The sequence below is a fragment of the Tripterygium wilfordii genome, chromosome 3, assembly GCF_013401445.1.
Source record: "Tripterygium wilfordii isolate XIE 37 chromosome 3, ASM1340144v1, whole genome shotgun sequence".
Classification (NCBI taxonomy): Eukaryota; Viridiplantae; Streptophyta; class Magnoliopsida; order Celastrales; family Celastraceae; genus Tripterygium; species Tripterygium wilfordii.
Genome location: NC_052234.1, coordinates 4,540,919 through 4,564,953, shown reverse-complemented (window position 1 = coordinate 4,564,953; position 24,035 = coordinate 4,540,919). Strand labels below are relative to the sequence as shown.

Below are 24,035 nucleotides of genomic sequence, written 5' to 3'. Positions count from 1 at the left end.
AGTGGACCATTGTACTCTGTTTAGTGTTCTTAGAAGTCTAGCTCGCTAGTTTAGCTTTCGTACAACGTTTCGTAAGGTAAAGATGCGAATAGACCAAGTTATGTTTGAAATTGCCCAAAAACATGAAAAGCTCATCTATGGAGGGAGTTGAGCAACTCCATGGCATCAAAGTGGACCGTTGTACTTTGTTTAGTTTTGTTAGAAGTCTAGCTCGCTGGTTTAGATTTCGTACAACGTTTCGTAAGGTAAAGATGCGAATAGACCAAGTTATGTTTGAAATTGCCCAAAAACATGAAAGCTCATCAATGGAGAGAGTTGAGAAATTCGATGTCATCAAAGTGGACCGTTGTACTCTGTTCAGTTTTCTTAGAAGTCTAGCTCGCTAGTTTAGCTTTCGTACAATGTTTCGTAAGGTCAAGATGCGAATAGACCATGTTTTGTTTGAAATTGCCCAAAAACGTGAAAAGCTCATCTATGGAGAGAGTTGAGCAATTCGATAGCATCAAAGTGGACCGTTGTTCTCTGTTTGGCGTTCTTAGAAGTCTAGCTCGCTAGTTTAGCTTTCGTACAACGTTTCATAAGCTAAAGATGCGAATAGACCAAGTTACGTTTGAAATTGCCCAAAAACGTGAAAAGCACAATTATGGAAAGAGTTGAGCTATTCGTTGGCGTCAAGGTGGACCGTTGTACTATGTTTAGTGGTCTTAGAAGTCTAGGTCGCTTGTTTAGCCTTCGTACAACGTTTCATAAGCTAACGATGCGAATAGATCAAGTTCTGTTTGAAATTGCCCAAAATCGTGAACAGCTCGTCTATGGAGAGAGTTGAGCATTTCGATGGCATCATAGTGGACCGTTGCACTCTGGTTCACGTTCTTAGAAGTCTAGCTCGCTCGTTTAGCTTTCGTATAACGTTTGATAAGGTAAAGATGCGAATAGACCAAGTTATGTTTGAAATTGCCCAAAAACGTGAAAAGCTCATCAATGGAGAGAGTTAAGAAATTCGATGGCATCAAAGTGGACCATTGTACTCTGTTTAGTTTTCTTAGAAGTCTAGCTCGCTAGTTTAGCTTTCGTACAATGTTTCGTAAGGTCAAGATGCGAATAGACCAAGTTATGTTTGGAATTGCCTAAAAACGTGAAAAGCTCATCTATGGAGAGAGTTGTGCAATTCGATGGCATCAAAGTGGACCGTTGTACTCTTTTTGGCGTTCTTAGAAGTCTAGCTCGCTAGTTTAGCTTTCGTACAACGTTTCATAAGCTAAAGATGCGACTAGACCAAGTTACGTTTGAAATTGCCCAAAAACGTGAAAAGCACAATTATGGAAAGAGTTGAGCTATTCGTTGGCGTCAAGGTGGACCGTTGTACTATGTTTAGTGGTCTTAGAAGTCTAGGTCGCTTGTTTAGCCTTCGTACAACGTTTCATAAGCTAACGATGCGAATAGATCAAGTTCTGTTTGAAATTGCCCAAAATCGTGAACAGCTCGTCTATGGAGAGAGTTGAGCATTTCGATGGCATCATAGTGGACCGTTGCACTCTGGTTCACGTTCTTAGAAGTCTAGCTCGCTCGTTTAGCTTTCGTATAACGTTTGATAAGGTAAAGATGCGAATAGACCAAGTTATGTTTGAAATTGCCCAAAAACGTGAAAAGCTCATCAATGGAGAGAGTTAAGAAATTCGATGGCATCAAAGTGGACCATTGTACTCTGTTTAGTTTTCTTAGAAGTCTAGCTCGCTAGTTTAGCTTTCGTACAATGTTTCGTAAGGTCAAGATGCGAATAGACCAAGTTATGTTTGGAATTGCCTAAAAACGTGAAAAGCTCATCTATGGAGAGAGTTGTGCAATTCGATGGCATCAAAGTGGACCGTTGTACTCTTTTTGGCGTTCTTAGAAGTCTAGCTCGCTAGTTTAGCTTTCGTACAATGTTTCGTAAGCTAAAGATGCGACTAGACCAACTTACGTTTGTAATTCCCCAAAAACGTGAAAAGCTCGTCTATTGCGAGAGTTGAGCAATTCCATGTCATCAAAGTGGACCGTTGTAGCCTGTTTACTGTTCTTAGAAGCCAAGCTCGCTAGTTTGGCTTTTGTACAACGTTTCGTAAGGTAAAGATGCGAATAGACCAAGTTATGTTTGAAATTGCCCAAAAACGTGAAAAGCTCATCTAGGGAGAGAGTTGAGCAATTCCATGGCATGAAAGTGGACCACTGTACTCTGTTTAGTGTTCTTAGAAGTCTAGCTCGCTAATTTAGCTTACGTACAACGTTTCGTAAGCTAACGATGCGAATAGACCAAGTTATGTTTGAAATTGCCCAAAAATGTGAAAAGCTCATCAATGGAGAGAGTTGAGCGATTATAATGCATCAAAGTGGACTATTCTACTCTGTTTGGTTTTCTTAGAAGTCTAGCTCACTAGTTTGGCTTTCGTACAATGTTTCGTAGGGTCAAGATGCGAATAGACCTAGTTATGTTTGAAATTGCCCGAAAACGTGAAAAGCTAATCTATGGAGAGAGTTGAGCAATTCGATGGCATCAAAGTGGATGGTTGTACTCTCTTTAGCGTTCTTAGAAGTCTAGCTCGCTATTTTAGCTTTCGTACAACGCTTCGTAAGCTAAAGATCCGAATAATCCTACTTATGTTTGAAATTGCACAAAAATGAGAAAAGGTCGTCTATGGGGAGAGTAGAGCGATTATAAAGCATCAAAGTGGACCATTGTACTTTGTTTAGGGTTCTTTGAAGTTTAACTCGCTAGTTTAGCTTTCGTACAATGTTTCGTAGGCTAAAGATGCGAATAGACCAACTTACGTTTGAAATTCCCCAAAAACGGGAAAAGCTCGTCTATTGCGAGAGTTGAGCAATTCCATGCCATCAAAGTGGACCGTTGTACTCTGTTTACTGTTCTTAGAAGCCAAGCTCGCTAGTTTAGCTTTCGTACAATGTTTCGTAAGGTAAAGATGCGAATCGACCAAGTTATGTTTGAAATTGCCCAAAAATGTGAAAAGCTCATCCATGGAGAGAGTCGAGCGATTATAATGCATCAAAGTGGACTGTTCTACTCTGTTTAGTTTTCTTAGAAGTCTAGCTCACTAGTTTGGCTTTCGTACAATGTTTCGTAAGGTCAAGATGCGAATAGACCAAGTTATGTTTGAAATTGCCCGAAAACGTGAAAAGCTAATATATGGAGAGAGTTGAGCAATTCGATGGCATCAAAGTGGACGGTTGTACTCTCTTTGGCGTTCTTAGAAGTCTAGCTCGCTAGTTTAGCTTTCGTACAACGTTTCGTAAGCTAAAGATCCGAATAATCCTACTTATGTTTGAAATTCCACAAAAACGAAAAAAGGTCGTCTCTGGGGAGAGTAGAGCGATTATAAAGCACCAAAGTGGACCATTGTACTTTGTTTAGGGTTCTTTGAAGTTTAACTCGCTAGTTTAGCTTTCGTACAATGTTTCGTAGGCTAAAGATACGAATAGACCAACTTACGTTTGAAATTCCCCAAAAATGGGAAAAGCTCGTCTATTGCGAGAGTTGAGCAATACCATGTCATCAAAGTGGACCGTTGTACTCTGTTTACTGTTCTTAGAAGCCAAGCTCGCTAGTTTAGCTTTCGTACAATGTTTCGTAAGGTAAAGATGCGAATAGACCAAGTTATGTTTGAAATTGCCCAAAAATGTGAAAAGCTCATCAATGGAGAGAGTTGAGCAATTCCATGGCATCAAAGTGGACCACGGTACTCTATTTAGTGTTCTTAGAAGTCTAGCTCGCTAGTTTAGCTTTCGTACAACGTTTCGTAAGCTAACGATGCGAATAGACCAAGTTATGTTTGAAATTACCCAAAACCGTGAAAAGCCCATCTATGGAGAGAGTTTAGCAATTCGATGGCATCAAAGTGGACCATTGTACTCTGTTTCACGTTCTTAGATGTTTAGCTTGCTAGTTTAGCTTTCGTACAATGTTTCGTAAGGTAAAGATGCGAATAATCCAACTTATGTTTGAAATTGCACAAAAACGCGAAAAGGTCGTCTATGGAGAGAGTTGAGTGATTATAAAGCATCAAAGTCCACCATTGTAACTTGTTTAGTGTTCTTAGAAGTCTAACTCACTAGTTTAGCTTTCGTACAACGATTCGTAAGCTAAAGATGCGAATAGACCAACTTATGTTTCAAATTCCCCAAAAATATGAAAAGCTCATCTATGGAGAGAATTGAGCAATTCGATGGCATCGAAGTGGACCATTTTACTCTGTTTAGTGTCCTTAGGAGTCTAGCTCGTTAGTTTAGCTTTCATACAACGTTTCGTAAGCAAAAGATGTGAATAGACCAAGTTATGTTTCAAATTCCCAAAAACGTGAAAAGGTCATCTATGAAGAAGAGTTGAGCAATTCGATGGCATCAAAGTGGACCGTTGTACTCTGTTTAGTGTTCTTAGAAGTCTAGCTCGCTAGTTTAGCTTTCATACAACGTTTCATAAGGTAAATATGCGAATAGACCAAGTTATGTTGGAAATTGCCCAAAAACGTGAAAAGCACATCGATGGAGATAGTTGAAAAATTCGATGGCATCAAAGTGGACTGTTGTCCTCTATTTAGTTTTCTTAGAAGTCTAGCTTGTAGTTTAGCTTTCGTACAATGTTTCGTCAGGTCGAGATGCGAATGGACCAAGTTATGTTTGAAATGACCCGAAAACGTGAAAAGCTCATCTATGGAGAGACCTGAGCAATTCGATGGCATCAAAGTGGACGGCTGTACTCTGTTTGGCGTTCTTAGAAGCCTATCTCGCTAGTTTAGCTTTCGTACAACATTTCGTAAGCTAAAGATCCGAATAATCCTACTTATGTTTGAAATTGCACAAAAACGAGAAAAGGTCGTCCATGGGGAGAGTAGAGCGATTATAAAGCATGAAAGTGGACCATTGTACTTTGTTTAGAGTTCTTTGAAGTCTAACTCGCTAGTTTAGCTTTCGTACAATGTTTCGTAAGCTAAAGATGCGAATAGACCAACTTACGTTTGAAATTCCCCAAAAACGTGAACAGCTCTTCTATTGTGAGAGTTCAGCAATTCCATGTCATCAAAGTGGACTGTTGTACTCTGTTTATTGTTCTCAGAAGTCAAGCACGCTAGTTTAGCTTTCGTACAACGTTTCGTAAGGTAAAGATGCGAACAGACCAAGTTATGTTTGAAATTGCCCAAAAAAGTGAAAAGCTCATCTATGGAGAGAGTTGAGCAATACCATGGCATCAAAGTGGACCATTGTACTCTGTTTAGTGTTCTTAGAAGTCTGGCTCGTTAGTTTAGCTTTCGTACAACGTTTCGTAAGCTAACGATGCGAATAGACCAAGTTATGTTTGAAATTGCCCAAAACCGTGAAAAGCTCATCTATGGAGAGAGTTGAGCAATTCGATGGCATCAAAGTGGACCGTTGTACTCTGTTTCGTGTTCTTAGATGTCTAGCTTGCTAGTTTAGCTTTCGTACAACGTTTCGTAAGGTAAAGATGCGAATAGACCAAGTTATGTTTGAAATTGCCCAAAAACGTGAAAAGCTCATCTATGGAGAGAGTTGAGCAACTCCATAGCATTAAAGTGGACCGTTGTACTGTGTTTAGTGTTCTTAGAAGTCTAGCTCGCTAGTTTAGCTTTCGTACAACGTTTCATAAGGTAAAGATGCGAATAGACCAAGTTATGTTTGAAATTACCCAAAAACGTGAAAAGCTCATTAATGGAGAGAGTTGAGAAATTCGATGGCATCAAAGTGGACTGTTGTACTCTATTTAGTTTTCTTAGAAGTCTAGCTCGCTAGTTTAGCTTTCGTACAATGTTTCGTAAGGTCAAGATGCGAATAGACCAAGTTATGTTTGAAGTTGCCCAAAAACGTCAAAAGCTCATCTATCGAGAGAGTTGAGAAATTCGATGGCATCAAAGTGGATGGTTGTACTCTGTTTGGCGTTCTTAGAAGTCTAGCTCGCTTGTTTAGTTTTCGTACAACGTTTCGTAAGCTAAAGATCCGAATAATCCTACTTAAGTTTGAAATTGCACAAAAACGAGAAAAGGTCGTCTATGGGGAGAGTGGAGCGATTTAAAGCATCAAAGTGGACCATTGTACTTTGTTTAGTGTTCTTTGAAATCTAACTTGCTAGTTTAGCTTTCGTACAATGTTTCGTAAGCTAAAGATGCGAATAGACCAATTTACGTTTGAAATTCCCCAAAAACGTGAACAGCTCATCTATTGCGAGAGTTGAGGAATTCCATGTCATCAAAGTGGACCGTTGTACTCTGTTTACTGTTCTTAGAAGTCATGCTCGCTAGTTTAGCTTTCGTACAACGTTTCGTAAAGGTAAAGATGCGAATAGACCAAGTTATGTTTGAAATTGCCTAGAAACGTGAAAAGCTCATCTATGGAGAGAGTTTAGCAATTCCATGGCATCAAAGTGGACCATTATACTTTGTTTAGTGTTCTTAGAAGTCTAGCTCACTAGTTTAGCTTTCGTACAACGTTTCGTAAGCCAACGATGCGAATAGACCAAGTTATATTTGAAATTGCCCACAACCGTGAGAAGCTCATCTATGGAGAGAGTTGAGCAATTCGATGGCGTCAAAACGGAACGTTGTACTCTGTTTAGTGCTCTTAGAAGTCTAGCTCGATAGTTTAGCTTTCGTACATCGTTTCGTAAGCTAATGATGCAAATCAACGAAGTTATGTTTGAAATTGCCCAAAACCGTGAAAAGCTCGTCTATGGAGAGAGTTGAGCAATTCGATGGCATCATAGTGGACCGTTGTACACTGTTTCGTGTTCTTAGAAGTCTAGCTCACTGGTTTTGCTTTTGTACAACGTTTCGTAAGCTAACGGTGCGAATAGACCAAGTTATGTTTGAAATTGCCCAAAACCGTGAAAAGCTCGTCTATGGAGAGAGTTGAGCAATTCGATGGCATCATAGTGGACCGTTGTACACGGTTTCGTGTTCTTAGAAGTCTAGCTCACTGGTTTTGCTTTTGTACAACGTTTCGTAAGCTAACGGTGCGAATAGACCAAGTTATGTTTGAAATTGCCCAAAACCGTGAAAAGCTCATCTATGGAGAGAGTTGAGCAATTCGATGGCGTCAAAGTGGACCGTTGTACTCTGTTTAGTGTTCTTGAAAGTCTAGCTCGCTAGTTTAGCTTTCGTACAACGTCTCGTAAGCTAACGATGCGAATCGACCAAGTTATGTTTGAAATTACCCGAAACCGTGAAAAACTCATCTATGGAGAGAGTTGAGCAATTCGATGGTATCATAGCGAACCGTTGTACTCTGTTTCGTGTTCTTAGAGGTCTAGCGCGCTAGTTTAGCTTTCGTACAACGTTTCGTAAGGTAAAGTTGCGAATAGACCAAGTTATGTTTCAAATTGCCCGAAAACATGAAAAGCTCATCTATGGAGGGAGTTGAGCAACTCCATGGCATCAAAGTGGACTGTTGTACTTTGTTTTGTGTTGTTAGAAGTCTAGCTCGCTGGTTTAGCTTTTGTACAATGTTTCGGAAGGTGAAGATGCGAACAATCCAACTTATGTTTGAAATTGCACAAAAACGTGAAAATGTCGTCTATGGAGAGTGTTGAGCGATTATAAAGCATCAAAGTCAACCGTTGTACCTTGTTTAGTTTTCTTAGAAGTCTAACTCGCTAGTTTAGCTTTCGTACAACGTTTCGTAAGCTAAAGATGCGAATACACCAACTTATGTTTGAAATTCCCCAAAAAAATGAAAAGCTCATCTATGGAGAGAATTGAGCAATTCGATGGCATCGAAGTGGACCATTTTACTCTGTTTAGTGTTCTTAGGAGTCTAGCTCGCTAGTTTAGCTTTCGTACAACGTTTCATAAGCAAAAGATGTGAATAGACCAAGTTATGTTTGAAATTGCCCAAAAAAGTGAAAAGCTCATCTATGGAGGAGAGTTGAGCAATTCGATGGCATCAAAGTAGACTATTGTACTGTGTTTAGTGTTATTAGAGCACTCGTAGCAGTTTCCCTATCCTGTCAGTGCTACAGTATCATTTTACAGCATAGAGAATCAATTTCAATATTGTGCACCCAACAGATTCTTTATATTAAGTCTCTATATTATCAGAACTTGTAAATTTCAAAATTATAATTTTTTTCTAAATATTATTTGAATCACAACGGCTAATTTTTTGAAATTCGAGATGTAACAGACACTTTTTTGAAATTCGAATTACAACGGCTAGTTTTTGAAATTCGAATTACAAACTCTATAAAAATGTATGTTGCATAATTTAATTTCACATCTCCACTCAAATACTCTTGTGCTCTCTTTTATATTCTTCTTTGATCACCATGTTTAACTTTCTCCGAAGAAGATGCAAAAATTTGCTTCTTGAGTCTACAGAAGAGGATGAGGTGCATGTTGAAGCTGAAAGTTCAAGCTGCAAGTTGAAGAAAAGAGGAGGTTCTACTCCTGGCCGTGTCTTTATCGATCGCAACAGGAAAGAAGGCCACGAGAAGTTAGTGCGTGACTACTTCTCTGCCAACCCAACATACAATGAAAATTTTTTTCGAAGGCGATATCGTATGAGCCGTGATTTGTTCAATCGTATTCATGAAGGTGTTGTTTTGTATGACAACTATTTCGTTCAATCTCGAGATGCTGCAAATAAGGTTGGGTTATCTTCATTGCAGAAAGTTACTGCAGCTCTCAGAATGATGGCCTATGGAGTATCCGCTGATATGATTGATGAAAATCTATGGATAGCTGAAAGTACCGCAAATGAGGCGATGAAAAATTTTGTTGAAGCAGTGATTGTTGTTTTCGGCGAACGTTACCTGAGGCAACCTAATTCTACTGATATTGCCAGGTTGCTTTAGCTACATGAGGATCGTGGATTCCCTGGAATGCTTGGTAGCTTAGATTGTATGCACTGGACATGGAAGAATTGTCCAAGTGCATGGAAAGGTCATTACTCTGGCCATCATAAAGAAGCAACTTTAATCTTGGAGGCTGTAGCATCTCGTGATCTATGGATATGGCATTCATTCTTTGGACTTCCAGGATCGCTCAATGACATAAACGTTCTTGAGCGTTCCCCTTTGTTCACAGACATCATCAATGGTCGTGCTCCACCAGTGAACTTTGTCATAAACAATCATCATTATGATATGGGTTATTATCTTGGAGATGGTATCTATCCACAGTGGTCAACAATTGTGAAAACAATTCCGATGCCTCAATCCATGAAAGCTAAAAATTTTGCGAAAGCTCAAGAGGGTGCCAGGAAAGATGTTGAACGTGCATTTGGTGTTCTCCAAGCACGTTTCCATATCATTCGTCAAGGGTGTTGGTATTTCAAAATTGCAACATTGAAGAATATCATGAAAGCATGTGTGATATTACATAACATGATCGTGGAAGATGAGCGTGACATGTTCAAGTCAATTGAGAATGGTAAGTATTACCTGCTTGAAGAAGTAGATATCAGCGAGCTTGATCGCAACGATGCTGCATATCATTATGATTTTGATCAATTCATCAAAGGGCGTCAGAAGCTAAAAAATAAGAGCATTCATCGTCGTCTTCAAGAGGATCTAGTGGAACACTTGTGGGAAGTGCGTGGAAATGTCGAGTAAAAGTATAAAAAAATTTAATTCCAGTTCAATAACAATCCTCATTTTCAGTAATAACATAAGTTCACCATCAACTTAAATTAATGTCTAGAAAAATATTGTTACACATTCTCATTTCGAAAAATATCTTTCGAATATCTTCTTTTGCTTCATTTCGACGAACTTGCGTTGCATTTCACTCAAGTTGGTCATATCAACCGTCATGAGCTTTTCCTCTCTCCATTCTTGATCAAGCCTGATTTTCTCCCTCTTCATCTCCATTAGCTCATCCATCTTCTTTGTATCTTCAACTACAACTTCCATCCTTTGGTCATGCCTTTTTTGAAGCATTTCTTGTGAATGACGAAAATTGACGGAAGCTATTGACTCTTCACTATCTTCAACTTTCATCTTTTTCTTCCGCCTTTGCTCTTTCTCCGCTTTCCTGCCAATAGGCCTATCCGGCTCCACATGCCCCGATGGTATATTATCATCCCCGATTGTATAACATTCCGTTGATGCTGGAATGTTTCTTCTACTTGTAGGTAAAATAACTTCAGTCATCCATTTGTGTGAGTTCTTCAATACATTGTAGCAATGAAGTAGTTTGAAACTTTTTTCTCTCTCTTCTAGAGCCCATGTTTTCAAAGCTTCATTTAGCTACAATGAAATTGTAAAAATATGAATTAGTCGAATTGAATTGTCAAAATGCAACAAACAATATCAAAGAGTAAGAGGAAACACCTTGTCTTTCTCTCCCATGCCACTAGGATGTGCGTTCTCAATACTTTGAACAATACCAGAAAATTTCAAACACTTGGTCCGAATAACACTAAAGCGATTCACGATTGACTTATCACTACGAGGAGGATATGACTTTGCATTCTCAGAATACTCACGCCAAACACGAATCCAATATTGCTCCTTTGCTTGATCCGTCCCGGTAATTGCATCTTCACTAGTGTGCTCCCAAGCCGCAATTAGAATAAGGTCTTCTTGAACCGTATAATTCTCGGATTTCTTTGGCTTCACCTTGTTATTATTCAAATCAACCATGGGGGAATCCATAACAGGCATGCTCATTCTAAAATTAATAGAAATCAAAGAACATATTTGAGACAACAAACATAGAACAATTAAGTTTGTCACTGAGGTTTCAAAGGCATGTTCAAGCTGGCATGACTAATATTGCAATCAAGTTTCTTGGTTGAGAAAATATTTTTTTACAGAGCACTAACAGAAAATATTTCTACTCACATAATTTAATTCGAAAATAAGAATGATAGGCTTTGCATAACCTCTACACTTTACGAGTGACATATTGTAAACCTAACATATAAACCAGGAGGAATAGACAATTAAAGATAAGAGAGAAAAATTTATCTGCTAAAGAAATAAGAAAGTCCAATTGAGCACATAGGTAAATTCTCCATGGTTAAGAAGATGAGACAAAACATTAATAAGGTGATGTCATAAGATATACATGTGAACGAAAAAGGTACATATAGCCCCTGATTCACCCAAATCAAGTAATTCAAAATACTAACACAGATTTATTGAGCTTCCACATATTTTACAGAAAAAAGTCTAAAAGAAAAGTCATGGTTACCGATCTAAGAACATTCCTTGAGTGGAGAAATCTCATATTTTTCGCATAACACACCACAGAATTTCTGGAAATAGCTAAAAGAGAACCTATAAATATGTATAAAATAAAAATTTAAAAAAACAAAACAGGGCACTTAAAATAGACAACATAAAACTTAAAGAGTACATCAAATTGATGAAATTCATTGAATGCCAGTAAATACGTAAATACTGCAGAGTTCATGGCTTCAGCTACACCTAAATACAGCAGTACCAACCTAAAGCTAGTTTTCGTATCATGTGGGAGGAAAATCGTCTACAAGGATAACAGTCTAATTTTAATTTGTGAAAGGTCCCAATTCACCTGGAAAGATGCCTGGCACAGTTTATTGATACAGAAAATTGCCTTAGATAGTATCAAAACCACTGCTTCATAAAAATTGATAAGGCATTCTTTTCCACAGTTGCTGTCATTATCCAATACAAGCATATTCCAGCAATTTGAAGAAAAAATCATACAATAGGCAGATCTTTGCTTGATAAATCCAAACTTGATACAAACATGACCCATTAATATATTCCATAGTTACAATAGCTAGAGTTCACAGCATCCTGAGAAGTCCATACCAATTATTGTTTTTATTTTGAACCTACCCATCCTCTTGCCAGATCTAGTGATTTTACAAGTAAATTACTTCAGTAAATTGCGGCAACCCAAATTGTATCTTACCATAGTTTCATAACAAAAATACTAAAAAAATTACCACCCTCATCAATCAACAAAATATGCAGTTACAAGTTCATGGTGTAATCAACAGAGAACAACAAACATAGTTCAAACAATACATGAATCAAAAGGAAGAAAACTTATAGCAGATACAGAAAAGCACTTACATGAGTTAGGGTTTGCAGGGATTCGAACGCGAGGCACGATTGCGGGATTGAGCACGAGAACCACGACGGAGGCAGGGACCAAACGCGAGGCACGATTGAGCACGAGAAAGAGTGAATCGAGGAGAGAGAGTGAACACGAGAGAGACGAACGTGAGAGAGAGGCAAATCTGGGAAAGGTCGCGTTCGTGAGAGAGGAGCACGAGAGAGAGGAACATGAGAGAGAGGCGAGAGAGAGGAACGCGAGAGACAGAAATTGACCCTGTGAGTTCTCTACTGATGTGGCAAGAGAGAGACAATATTTTGAGAGTAAAAAAATATGTAGGGACCGGTCTTTTGCTTCTTCAAGTTTGAAGAGTGAAAAACAATTTAGATAATGGTTTAGATATTCAATTGAAGATTGGGAAGCCATTGGGAAGTGATTTTTTTGGATATTATCTATATATGGGGATAGAGATGAGATTGGGGAAGCCATTGGGAGTGATCTTAGAAGTCTAGCTCTCTAGTTTAGATTTCGTACAACGTTTCATTAAGGTAAAAATGCGAATAGACCAAGTTATGTTTGAAATTGCCCAAAAATGTGAAAAGCTCATCAATGGAGAGAGTTGAGAAATTCAGTGGCATCAAAGTGGACTGTTGTACTCTGTTTAATTTTCTTAGAATTCTAGCTCACTAGTTTAGCTTTCGTACAATGTTTCGTAAGGTCAAGATGCGAGTAGACCAAGCTATGTTTGAAATTACCCAAAAACGTGACAAGCTCATCTATGGAGAGAGTTGATCAATTCGATGGCATCAAAGTGGACGGTTGTACTCTGTTTCATGTTCGTAGATGTCTAGCTTGCTAGTTTAGCTTTCCTACAACGTTTCGTAAGGTAAAGATGCGAATAGACCAAGTTATACTCTGTTTACTGTTCTCAGAAGTCAAGCTCGCTACTTTAGCTTTCATACAACGTTTCGTAATGTAAAGATGCGAATAGACCAAGTTATGTTTGAAATTGACCAAAACCGTGAAAAGCTCGTATATGCAGAGAGTTGAGCAACTCCATGGCATCAAAGTGGACCATTGTACTCTGTTTAGTGTTCTTAGAAGTCTAGCTCACTAGTTTAGCTTTCGTACAGCGTTTCGTAAGCTAACGATGCTAATAGACCAAGTTCTGTTTGAAATTGCCCAAAACCGTGAAAAGCTCAACTACAAAGAGAGTTGAGCAATTCGATGGCATCAAAGTGGACCGTTGTACTCTGTTTCATGTTCGTAGATGTCTAGCTTGCTAGTTTAGCTTTCCTACAACGTTTCGTAAGGTAAAGATGCGAATAGACCAAGTTATGTTTGAAATTGCCCAAAAACGTGAAAAGCTCATCAATGGAGAGAGTTTATAAATTCGGTGACATCAAAGTGGACTGTTGTACTCTGTTTAGTTTTCTTAGAAGTCTAGCTCGCTAATTTAGCTTTCGTACAACGTTTCGTAAGGTAAAGATGCGAATAGACCAAGTTATGTTTGAAATTACCCAAAAACGTGAAAAGCTTATCTATGGAGAGAGTTGAGCAACTCCATGGCATAAAATTGGAGTGTTGTACTGTGTTTAGTGTTCTTAGAAGTCTAGCTCTCTAGTTTAGCTTTCGTACAACGTTTCGTAAGCTAATGATACGAATAGACCAAGTTATGTTTGAAATTGCCCAAAACTGTGAAGAGCTCATCTATGGAGAGAGTTGAGCAATTCGACGGCATGCAAGCGAACCGTTGTACTCTGTTTAGTGTTCTTAGAAGTCTAGCTCGCTAGTTTAGCTTTCGTACAACGTTTTGTAAGGTAAATATGCAAATAGACCAAGTTATTTTTGAAATTGCCCAAAAACATAAGAAGCTCATCTATGGAGAGAGTTGAGCAACTTCATGGCATCAAAGTGGAGCATTGCACTCTGTATAGTGTTCTTTGAAGTGTAGCTCACTGGTTTAGCTTTCGTACATTGTTTCGGAGGGTGAAGATGCGAACAATCGAACTTATGTTTGAAATTGCACAAAAACGTGAAAAGGTCATCTATGAAAAGAGTTGAGCGATTATAAAGCATCAAAGTCGACTGTTGTACCTAGTTTAGTGTTCTTAGAAGTCTAACTCGCTAGTTTAGCTTTCATATAACGTTTCATAAGCTAAAGATGCGAATAGACAAACTTATGTTTGAAATTCCCCAAAAACGTGAAAAGCTCATCTATGAAGAGAGTTGAGCAATTCGATTGCATTGAAGTGGACCGTTTTACTCTGTTTAGTGTTCTTAGAAGTCTAGCTCGCTAGTTTAGCTTTCGTACAACGTTTCGTAAGCTAAAGATACGAATAGACCACGTTCTGTTTGAAATTGCCCAAAACCGTGAAAAGCTCATCTATGGAGAGAGTTGAGCAATTCGACGGCATGCAAGCGAACTGTTGTACTCTGTTTAGTGTTCTTAGAAGTCTAGCTCGCTAGTTTAGCTTTCGTACAACTTTTTGTAAGGTAAATATGCGAATAGACCAAATTGTTTTTGAAATTGCCCAAAAACATGAAAAGCTCATCTATGGAGAGAGTTGAGCAACTCCATGGCATCAAAGTGTACCATTGTACTCTGTTTAGTGTTCTTTGAAGTCTAGCTCGCTAGTTTAGCTTTCGTACAACGTTTCGTAAGCTAAACATGCGAATAGACCAACTTACGATTGAAATTCCCCCAAAACTTGGAAAGCTCGTCTATTGCGAAAGTTAAGGAATTTCAAGTCATCAAAGTGGACCGTTATACTCTGTTTAGTGTTCTTAAGAGTCCAGCTTGCTAGTTTAGCTTTCGTACAATGTTTCGTAAGCTAAAGATCTTACTAGACAAAGTTATGTTTGAAATTGCCCAGAAACATGAAAAGCTCATCTATGGAGAGAGTTGAGCAATTCGATGGCATCAAAGTAGACCGTTGTACTCTTTTTGGTGTTCTTAGAAATCTAGCTCGCTAGTTTAGCTTTAGTACAACGTTTCGTAAGCTAAAGATTCGAATAATCCTATTTCTGTTTGAAATTGCACAAAAACGAGAAAAGTCATCTATGGAGAGAGTATAGCGATTATAAAGCATCAAAGTGGACCGTTGTACTTTCTTTGGTGTTCTTAGAAGTCTAACTTGCTAGTTTAGCTTTCGTACAACTTTTCGTAAGCTAAAGATGCGAATAATCCTACTTATGTTTGAAATTGCACAAAAAGGTGAAAAATTCATCTCTGGGGAGAGAATAGCGATTACAAAGCATCAAAGTGGACCGTTGTACTCTGTTTAGTGTTCTTAGAAGTCTAACTTGCTAGTTTAGCTTTCGTACAACATTTCGTAAGCTAAAGTGCGAATAGACCAACTTACGTTTGAACTTCCCCAAGCACGTCAAAAGCTCATCTATGGAGAGAGTTGAGCAATTCCATGTCATCAAAATGGATCGTTATACTCTGTTCAGTGTTCTTAGAAGTCAAGCTCGCTAGTTTAGCTTTCGTACAACGTTTCGTAAGGTAAAGATGCGAATAGCCCAAGTTATGATTGAAAATGCCCGAAAACGTGAAAAGCTCATTTGTGGAGAGAGTTGAGCAACTCCATGGCATCAAAGTGGACCGTTGTACTCTGTTTGGTGTTCTTAGAAGTCTAACTCGCTAGTTTAGCTTTCGTACAACGTTTCGTAAGCAAAAGTGCGAATAGACCAACTTACGTTTGAAATTCCCTAAACACGTCAAAAGCTCATCTATGGAGAGAGTTGAGCAATTCCATGTCATCAAAATGGACCGTTGTACTCTGTTTAGTGTTCTTAGAAGTCAAGCTCACTAGTTTAGCTTACGTACAACGTTTCGTAAGGTAAAGATGCGAATAGCCCAAGTTATGATTGAAGTTGCCCGAAAACGTGAAAAGCTCATCTATGGAGAGACTTGAGCAATTCAATGGCATCAAAGTGGACCGTTGTACTCTGTTTAGTGTTCTTAGGAGTCTAGCTCGCTATTTTAGCTTTCGTACAACGTTTCGTAAGCTAAACATGCGAATAGACCAACTTACGATTGAAATTCCCCAAAAACTTGAAAAGCTCGTCTATCGGGAGAGTATAGCGATTATAAAGCATCAAAGTGGACCATTATACTTTGTTTAGTGTTATTAGAAGTCTAACTGGCTAGTTTAGCTTTCGTACAACTTTTCGTAAGCTAAAGATGCGAATAATCCTACTTACGTTTGAAATTGCACAAAAACGTGAAAAAGTCATCTCTGGGGAGAGAATAGCGATTATAAAGCATCAAAGTGGACCGTTGTACTCTGATTAGTGTTCTTAGAAGTCTAACTCCCTAGTTTAGCTTTTGTACAACGTTTCGTAAGCTAAAGTGAGAATAGACCAACTTACGTTTGAAATTCCCCAGACACGTCAAAAGCTCATCTATGGAGAGAGTTGAGCAATTCCACGTCATCAAAGTGGACCGTTGTACTCCGTTTAGTGTTCTTAGAAGTCAAGCTCGCTAGTTCAGCTTTCGTACAACGTTTCGTAAGGTAAAGATGCGAATACCCCAAGTTATGATTGAAGTTGCCCGAAAACGTGAAAAGCTCATTTATGGAGAGAGTTGAGCAACTCCATGGCATCAAAGTGGACCGTTGGATTCTTTTTAGTGTTCTTAGAAGTCTAGCTTGCCAATTTAGCTTTCGTACAACATTTCGTAAGGTAAAGATGCGAATAGACCACGTTATGTTTGAAAGTGCCCAAAAACTTGAAAAGCTCATCTATGGAAAGAGTTGAGCAACTCCATCGCACCAAATTGGAGCGTTGTACTCTGTTTAGTGTTCTTAGAAGTCTAGCTCGCTAGTTTAGCTTTCGTACAACGTTTCGTAAGGTAAAGATGCGAATAGAACAAATTACATTTGAAATTCCCCAAAAACTTGAAAAGCTTGCCTATTGTAAAAGTTGAACAATTCCAAGTCTTCAAAGTGGACCATTGTACTCTGTTTAGTGTTCTTAGAAGTCTAGCTTGCTAGTTTAGCTTTCGTACAACATTTCGCAAGCTAAAGATGCGAATAGACCATGTTACGTTTGAAATTGCCCAAAAACGTGAAAAGCTCATCTATGGAGAGACTTGAGCAATTCAATGGCATCAAAGTGGACCGTTGTACTCTGTTTAGTGTTCTTAGAAGTCTAGCTCGCTAGTTTAGCTTTCGTACAACGTTTCGTAAGCTAACGATACGAATCGGCCAAGTTATGTTTGAAATTGCCCAAAACCGTGAAAAGCTTATGTATGGAGAGAGTTGAGGAATTCGATTGCATTGAAGTGGACCGTTTTACTCTGTTTAGTGTTCTTCGGAGTCTAGCTCGCTATTTTAGCTTTCGTACAACGTTTCGTAAGCTAAACATGTGAATAGACCAACTTACGATTGAAATTCCCCAAAAACTTGAAAAGCTCGTCTATTGTGAAAGTTGAGCAATTCTAAGTCATCAAAGTGGACAGTTGTACTCTGTTTAGTGTTCTTAGGAGTCTAGCTTGCTAGTTTAGCTTTCGTAAATGTTTTGTAAGCTAAAGATCCGACTAGACCAAGTTATATTTGAAATTGCCCAAAAACATGAAAAGCTCATCTATGGAGAGAGTTGAGCAATTCGATGACATCAAAGTAGACCAATGTACTCTGTTTCGTGTTCTTAGAAAGCTAGCTCGCTAGTTTAGCTTTTGTACGACGTTTCATAAGCTAAAGATTCGAATAATCCTACTTATGTTTGAAATTGCACAAAAACGTGAAAAGGTAGTCTATGGGGAGAGTATAGCGATTATAAAGCATCAAAGTGGACCATTATACTTTGTTTAGTGTTCTTAGAAGTCTAACTTGCTAGTTTAGCTTTAGTACAACTTTTCGTAAGCTAAAGATGCGAATAATCCCACTTATGTTTGAAATTGCACAAAAACGTGAAAAAGTCGTCTCTGGGGAGAGTATAGCGATTATAAAGCATCAAAGTGTACCGCTGTACTCTGTTTAGTGTTCTTGGAAGTCTAGCTCGCTAGTTTAGCTTTCGTACATCGTTTCGTAAGCTAACAATGCGAATAGACCAAGTTACGTTTGAAATTGCCCAAAACCGTGAAAAGCTTATCTATGGAGAGAGTTAAGCAATTCGACGGCAGCCAACTGGCCATTGTACTCTGTTTCTAGTTAGCTAGTTTAGCTTTGGTACAACGTTCCGCAAGGTAAAGATGCGAATAGACCAAGTTATGTTTGAAATTGCCCAAAAACGTGAAAAGCTTATCTATGGAGAGAGTTGAGCAACTCCATGGCATCAAAGCGGACCATTGTGCTCTGTTTAGTGTTCTTAGAAGTCTTGCTCACAGGTTTAGCTTTCGTACAATGTTTCGGAAGGTGAAGATGTGAATAATCGAACTTATGGTTGAAATTGCACAAAAATGTGAAAAGGTCGTCTATGGAGAGAGTTGAGCGATTATAAAGCATCAAAGTCGACTATTGTACCATCTTTAGTGTTCTCAGAAGTCTAACTCGCTAGTTTAGCTTTCGTGCAACGTTTCGTAAGCTAAAGATGCGAATAGACCAACTTATGTTTGAAATTCCTCAAAAACGTGAAAAGCTCATCTATGGAGAGAGTTGAGCAATTCCATGGCACTTAAGTGGACCATTTTACTCTGTTTAGTGTTCTTAGGAGTCTAGCCCGCTATTTTTGCTTTCGTACAACGTTTCGTAAGCTAAATATGCGAATAGACCAACTTACGATTGAAATTCCCCAAAAACTTCAAAAGCTCGTCTATTGCGAAAATTATGCAATTCCAAGTCATCAAAGTCGACCGTTGTACTCTGTTTAGTATTCTTAGAAGTCTAGCTCGTTAGTTTAGCTTTCGTATAATGTTTCATAAGCTACAAATCCGAATAGACCAAGTTACGCTTGAAATAGCCCGAAAACGTGAAAAAACTCATCTATGGAGAGAGTTGAGCAACTCCATGGCATCAAAGTGGACTGTTGTACTCTGTTTAGTGTTTTTAGAAGTCCAGCTCGCTAGTTTAGCTTTCGTACAATGTTTCGTAAGCTAAAGATGCGAATAGACCAACTTATGTTTGAAATTCCTCAAAAACGTGAAAAGCTCATCTATGGAGAGAGTTGAGCAATTCCATGGCACTTAAGTGGACCATTTTACTCTGTTTAGTGTTCTTAGGAGTCTAGCCCGCTATTTTTGCTTTCGTACAACGTTTCGTAAACTAAATATGCGAATAGACCAACTTACGATTGAAATTCCCTAAAAACTTCAAAAGCTCGTCTATTGCGAAAATTATGCAATTCCAAGTCATCAAAGTCGACCATTTTACTCTGTTTAGTGTTCTTAGGAGTCTAGCTCGCTAGTTTAGCTTTCATACAACGTTTCGTAAGCAAAAGATACGAATAGACCAAGTTACGTTTGAAATTGCCCGAAAACGTGAAAAGCTCATCTATGGAGAGAGTTGAGCAATTCGATGGCATCAAAGTGGACCGTTGTACTCTGTTTAGTGTCCGTAGAAGTCTAGCTCGCTAGTTTAGCTTTCGTACAACATTTCGTAAGCTAACGATGCGAATAGACCAAGTTATGTTTGAAATTGCCCAAAACCGTGAAAAGCTTATCTATGGAGAGAGTTGAGCAATTCGACGGCATCCAAGTGGACCGTTGTACTCTGTTTAGTGTTCTTAGAAGTCTAGCTCGCTAGTTTAGCTTTGGTACAACGTTTCGTAAGGTAAAAATGCGAATAGACCAAGTTATGTTTGAAATTGCCCAAAAACGTGAAAAGCTCATCTATGGGGAGAGTTGAGCAACTCCATGACATCAAAGTGGACCGTTGTACTCTGTTTAGTGTTCTTAGAAGTCTAGCTCACCGGTTTACCTTTCGTACAATGTTTCGGAAGGTGAAGATGCGAATAATCCAACTTACGTTTCAAATTGCACAAGAATGTGAAAAGGTCTTCTATGGAGAGAGTTAAGCAATTATAAAGCATCAAAGTCGATCGTTGTACCTTGTTTAGTGTTCTTAGAAGTCTAACTCGCTAGTTTAGTTTTCGTACAACGTTTCGTAAGCCAATGATACGAATAGACCAACTTATGTTTGAAATTCCACAAAAACATGAAAAGCTCATCCTTGGAGAGAGTTGAGCAATTCGATGGCATCGACGTGGACCATTTTACTCTGTTTAGTGTTCTTAGGAGTCTAGCTCGCTAGTTTAGCTTTCATACAACGTTTCGTAAGCTAAAGATACGAATAGACCAAATTACGTTTGAAATTCCCCAAAAATTTGAAAAGCTTGTCTAGTGCAAAAGTGGAGCAATTCCAAGTCATCAAAGTGGCCCATTGTACTCTGTTTAGTATTCTTAGAAGTCTAGCTCGTTAGTTTAGCTTTCGTACAATGTTTCATAAGCTACAAATCCGAATAGACCAAGTTACGCTTGAAATAGCCCGAAAACGTGAAAAAACTCATCTATGGAGAGAGTTGAGCAACTCCATGGCATCAAAGTGGACTGTTGTACTCTGTTTAGTGTTTTTAGAAGTCCAGCTCGCTAGTTTAGCTTTCGTACAATGTTTCGTAAGCTAAAGATGCGAATAGACCAACTTATGTTTGAAATTCCTCAAAAACGTGAAAAGCTCATCTATGGAGAGAGTTGAGCAATTCCATGGCACTTAAGTGGACCATTTTACTCTGTTTAGTGTTCTTAGGAGTCTAGCCCGCTATTTTTGCTTTCGTACAACGTTTCGTAAGCTAAATATGCGAATAGACCAACTTACGATTGAAATTCCCCAAAAACTTCAAAAGCTCGTCTATTGCGAAAATTATGCAATTCCAAGTCATCAAAGTCGACCATTTTACTCTGTTTAGTGTTCTTAGGAGTCTAGCTCGCTAGTTTAGCTTTCATACAACGTTTCGTAAGCAAAAGATACGAATAGACCAAGTTACGTTTGAAATTGCCCGAAAACGTGAAAAGCTCATCTATGGAGAGAGTTGAGCAATTCGATGGCATCAAAGTGGACCGTTGTACTCTGTTTAGTGTCCGTAGAAGTCTAGCTCGCTAGTTTAGCTTTCGTACAACATTTCGTAAGCTAACGATGCGAATAGACCAAGTTATGTTTGAAATTGCCCAAAACCGTGAAAAGCTTATCTATGGAGAGAGTTGAGCAATTCGACGGCATCCAAGTGGACCGTTGTACTCTGTTTAGTGTTCTTAGAAGTCTAGCTCGCTAGTTTAGCTTTGGTACAACGTTTCGTAAGGTAAAGATGCGAATAGACCAAGTTATGTTTGAAATTGCCCAAAAACGTGAAAAGCTCATCTATGGGGAGAGTTGAGCAACTCCATGACATCAAAGTAGACCGTTGTACTCTGTTTAGTGTTCTTAGAAGTCTAGCTCACCGGTTTACCTTTCGTACAATGTTTCGGAAGGTGAAGATGCGAATAATCCAACTTATGTTTCAAATTGCACAAGAATGTGAAAAGGTCTTCTATGGAGAGAGTTAAGCAATTATAAAGCATCAAAGTCGATCGTTGTACCTTGTTTAGTGTTCTTAGAAGTCTAACTCGCTAGTTTAGTTTTCGTACAACGTTTCGTAAGCCAATGATACGAATAGACCAACTTATGTTTGAAATTCCACAAAAACATGAAAAGCTCATCCCTTGAGAGAGTTGAGCAATTCGATGGCATCGACGTGGACCATTTTACTCTGTTTAGTGTTCTTAGGAGTCTAGCTCGCTAGTTTAGCTTTCATACAACATTTCGTAAGCTAAAGATACGAATAGACCAAATTACGTTTGAAATTCCCCAAAAATTTGAAAAGCTTGTCTAGTGCAAAAGTGGAGCAATTCCAAGTCATCAAAGTGGCCCATTGTACTCTGTTTAGTGTTCTTAGGTGTCTAGCTTGCTAGTTTAGCTTTTGTACAACGTTTCGTAAGCTAAAGATGCGAATTGATCAAGTTACGTTTGAAATTGCCAAAAAACGTGAAAAGCTCATCCGTGGAGAGAGTTGAGCAATTCGATGGCATCAAAGTGGACCGTTGTACTCTGTTTATTGTCCTTAGAAGTCTAGCTCGCTAGTTTAACTTTCTACAACGTTTCACAAGCTAACGATGAGAATAGCCCAAGTTATGTTTGAAATTGCCCAAAACCGTAAAAGGCTTATCTACGGAGAGAGTTGAGCAATTCGACGGCATCCAAGTGGACCGTTGCACTATGTTTAGTGTTTTTAGAAGTCTAGCTCTCTGGTTTAGCTTTCGTATAATGTTTCGGAAGGTGAAGATGCGAATAATCCAGCTTATGTTTGAAATTGCACAAAAATGTGAAAAGGTCGTCTATGGAAAAAGTTGAGCGATTATAAAGCATCAAAGTCGACGTTGTACCTTGTTTAGTGTTCTTAGAAGTCTAACTCGCTAGTTTATCTTTCGTACAACGTTTCGTAAGCTAAAGATGTGAATAGAACAAGTTACGTTTGAAATTCCACAAAAACATGAAAAGCTCATCTATGGAGAGACTTAAGCAATCGATGGCATCAAAGTGGACCGTTGTACTCTGTTTAGTGTTCTTAGGAGTCTAGCTCGCTAGTTTAGCTAACGTACAACGTTTCGTAAGCTAAAGATGCGAATAGACCAAATTACGTTTGAAATTCCCTCAAAACTTGAAAAGCTTGTCTATTTCAAAAGTTGAGCAATTCCAAGTCATCAAAGTGGAGCGTTGTACTATGTTTAGTGTTCTTAGGAGTCTAGCTTGCTAGTTTAGCTTTCGTACAACGTTTCGTAAGCTAAAGATGCGAATAGACCAAGTACCGTTTGAAATTGGCCAAAAACGTGAAAAGCTCATCTATGGAGAGAGTTGAGCAATTCGATGGCATCAAAGTGGACCGTTGTACTCTGTTTAGTGTCCGTAGAAGTCTAGCTCGCTAGTTTAGCTTTCGTACAACGTCTCGTAAGCTAACGATGCGAATAGACCAAGTTATGTTTGAAATTGCCCAAAACCATGAAAAGCTTATCTGTGGAGAGAGTTGAGCAATTCGACGGCATCCAAGTGGACCGTTGTACTCTGTTTAGTGTTCTTAGGAGTCTAGCTCGTTAGTTTAGCTTTCGTACAATGTTTCATACGCTAAAGATCCGAGTAGACCAGGTTACACTTCAAATTGCCCCAAAATGTGAAAAGCTCATCTATGGAGAGAGTTGAGCAATTCAATGGCATCAAAGTAGACCGTTGTACTCTATTTGGTGTTCTTAGAAGTCTAGCTCGCTAGTTTAGCTTTAGTATGACGTTTCGTAAGCTAAAGATGCGAAGAATCCTACTTATGTTTGAATTTGCACAAAAACGTGAAAAGGTCGTGTATGGGGAGAGTATAGCGATTATAAAGAATCAAAGTGGACCGTTGTACTTTGTTTAGTGTTCTTAGAAGTCTAAGTAGCTAGTTTAGCTTTCATACAATGTTTCGTAAGCTAAAGATGCGAATAGACGAACTTACGCTTAAAATTACCCAAAAATGTGAAAAGCTCGTCTATTGCGAGAGTTGAGCAATTCCATGTCATCAAAGTGCACCGTTGCACTGTGTTTAGTGTTCTTAGAAGTCAAGCTGGCTAGTTTAGCTTTCATACAACGTTTCGTCAGGTAATGATGCGAATGGACCAAGTTATGTTTGAAACAGCCCAAAACCGTGAAAAGCTCATCTATGTAAAGAGTTAAGCAATTGGACGGCATCCAAGTGGATCGTTGTACTCTGTTTAGTGTTCTTAGAAGTCTAGCTCACTAGTTTAGCTTTCGTACAACGTTTCGTAAACTAAATATGCGAATAGAACAAGTTATGTTTCAAATTGCCCAAAAACGTGAAAAAACTCATCTATGGAGAGAGTTGAGCAACTCCATGGCATCAAAGTGGACCGTTGTACTCTGTTTAGTGTTCTTAGAAGTCTAGCTCGCTAGTTTAGCTTTCGTACAACGTTTAGTAAGCTAACGATGCGAATAGACTAAGTCATGTTTGAAATTGCCCAAAACCGTG

The 24,035-nt window shown here is 38.7% G+C and overlaps 2 protein-coding genes across 3 annotated transcripts; one reads left to right on the top strand and one right to left on the bottom strand.

Moving 5' to 3' along the window:
- The first annotated feature begins 8,320 nt into the window (after nt 1-8,320).
- LOC119995544 lies at nt 8,321-8,848 on the top strand. Its single transcript, XM_038842058.1, has one exon. The coding sequence runs from the start codon at nt 8,321-8,323 to the stop codon at nt 8,846-8,848; it is 528 nt and encodes a 175-aa protein (XP_038697986.1).
- LOC119986733 lies at nt 8,737-12,239 on the bottom strand. 2 transcript variants are annotated; one of them, XM_038831422.1, is made up of 4 exons: nt 12,065-12,232; nt 10,328-10,667; nt 9,834-10,243; nt 8,737-9,156 (listed from the first exon to the last, which is right to left on the bottom strand). In XM_038831422.1, the coding sequence occupies exons 2-4, from the start codon at nt 10,664-10,666 to the stop codon at nt 9,117-9,119; spliced, it is 789 nt and encodes a 262-aa protein (XP_038687350.1). In that variant the 5' UTR covers nt 10,667; nt 12,065-12,232; the 3' UTR covers nt 8,737-9,116. The 2 variants fall into 2 exon arrangements, with proteins under 2 accessions (XP_038687350.1, XP_038687343.1); XM_038831415.1 differs by lacking the exon at nt 8,737-9,156 and having other exon boundaries at nt 9,625-10,243; nt 12,065-12,239.
- Nucleotides 12,240-24,035: the final 11,796 nt, after the last annotated feature.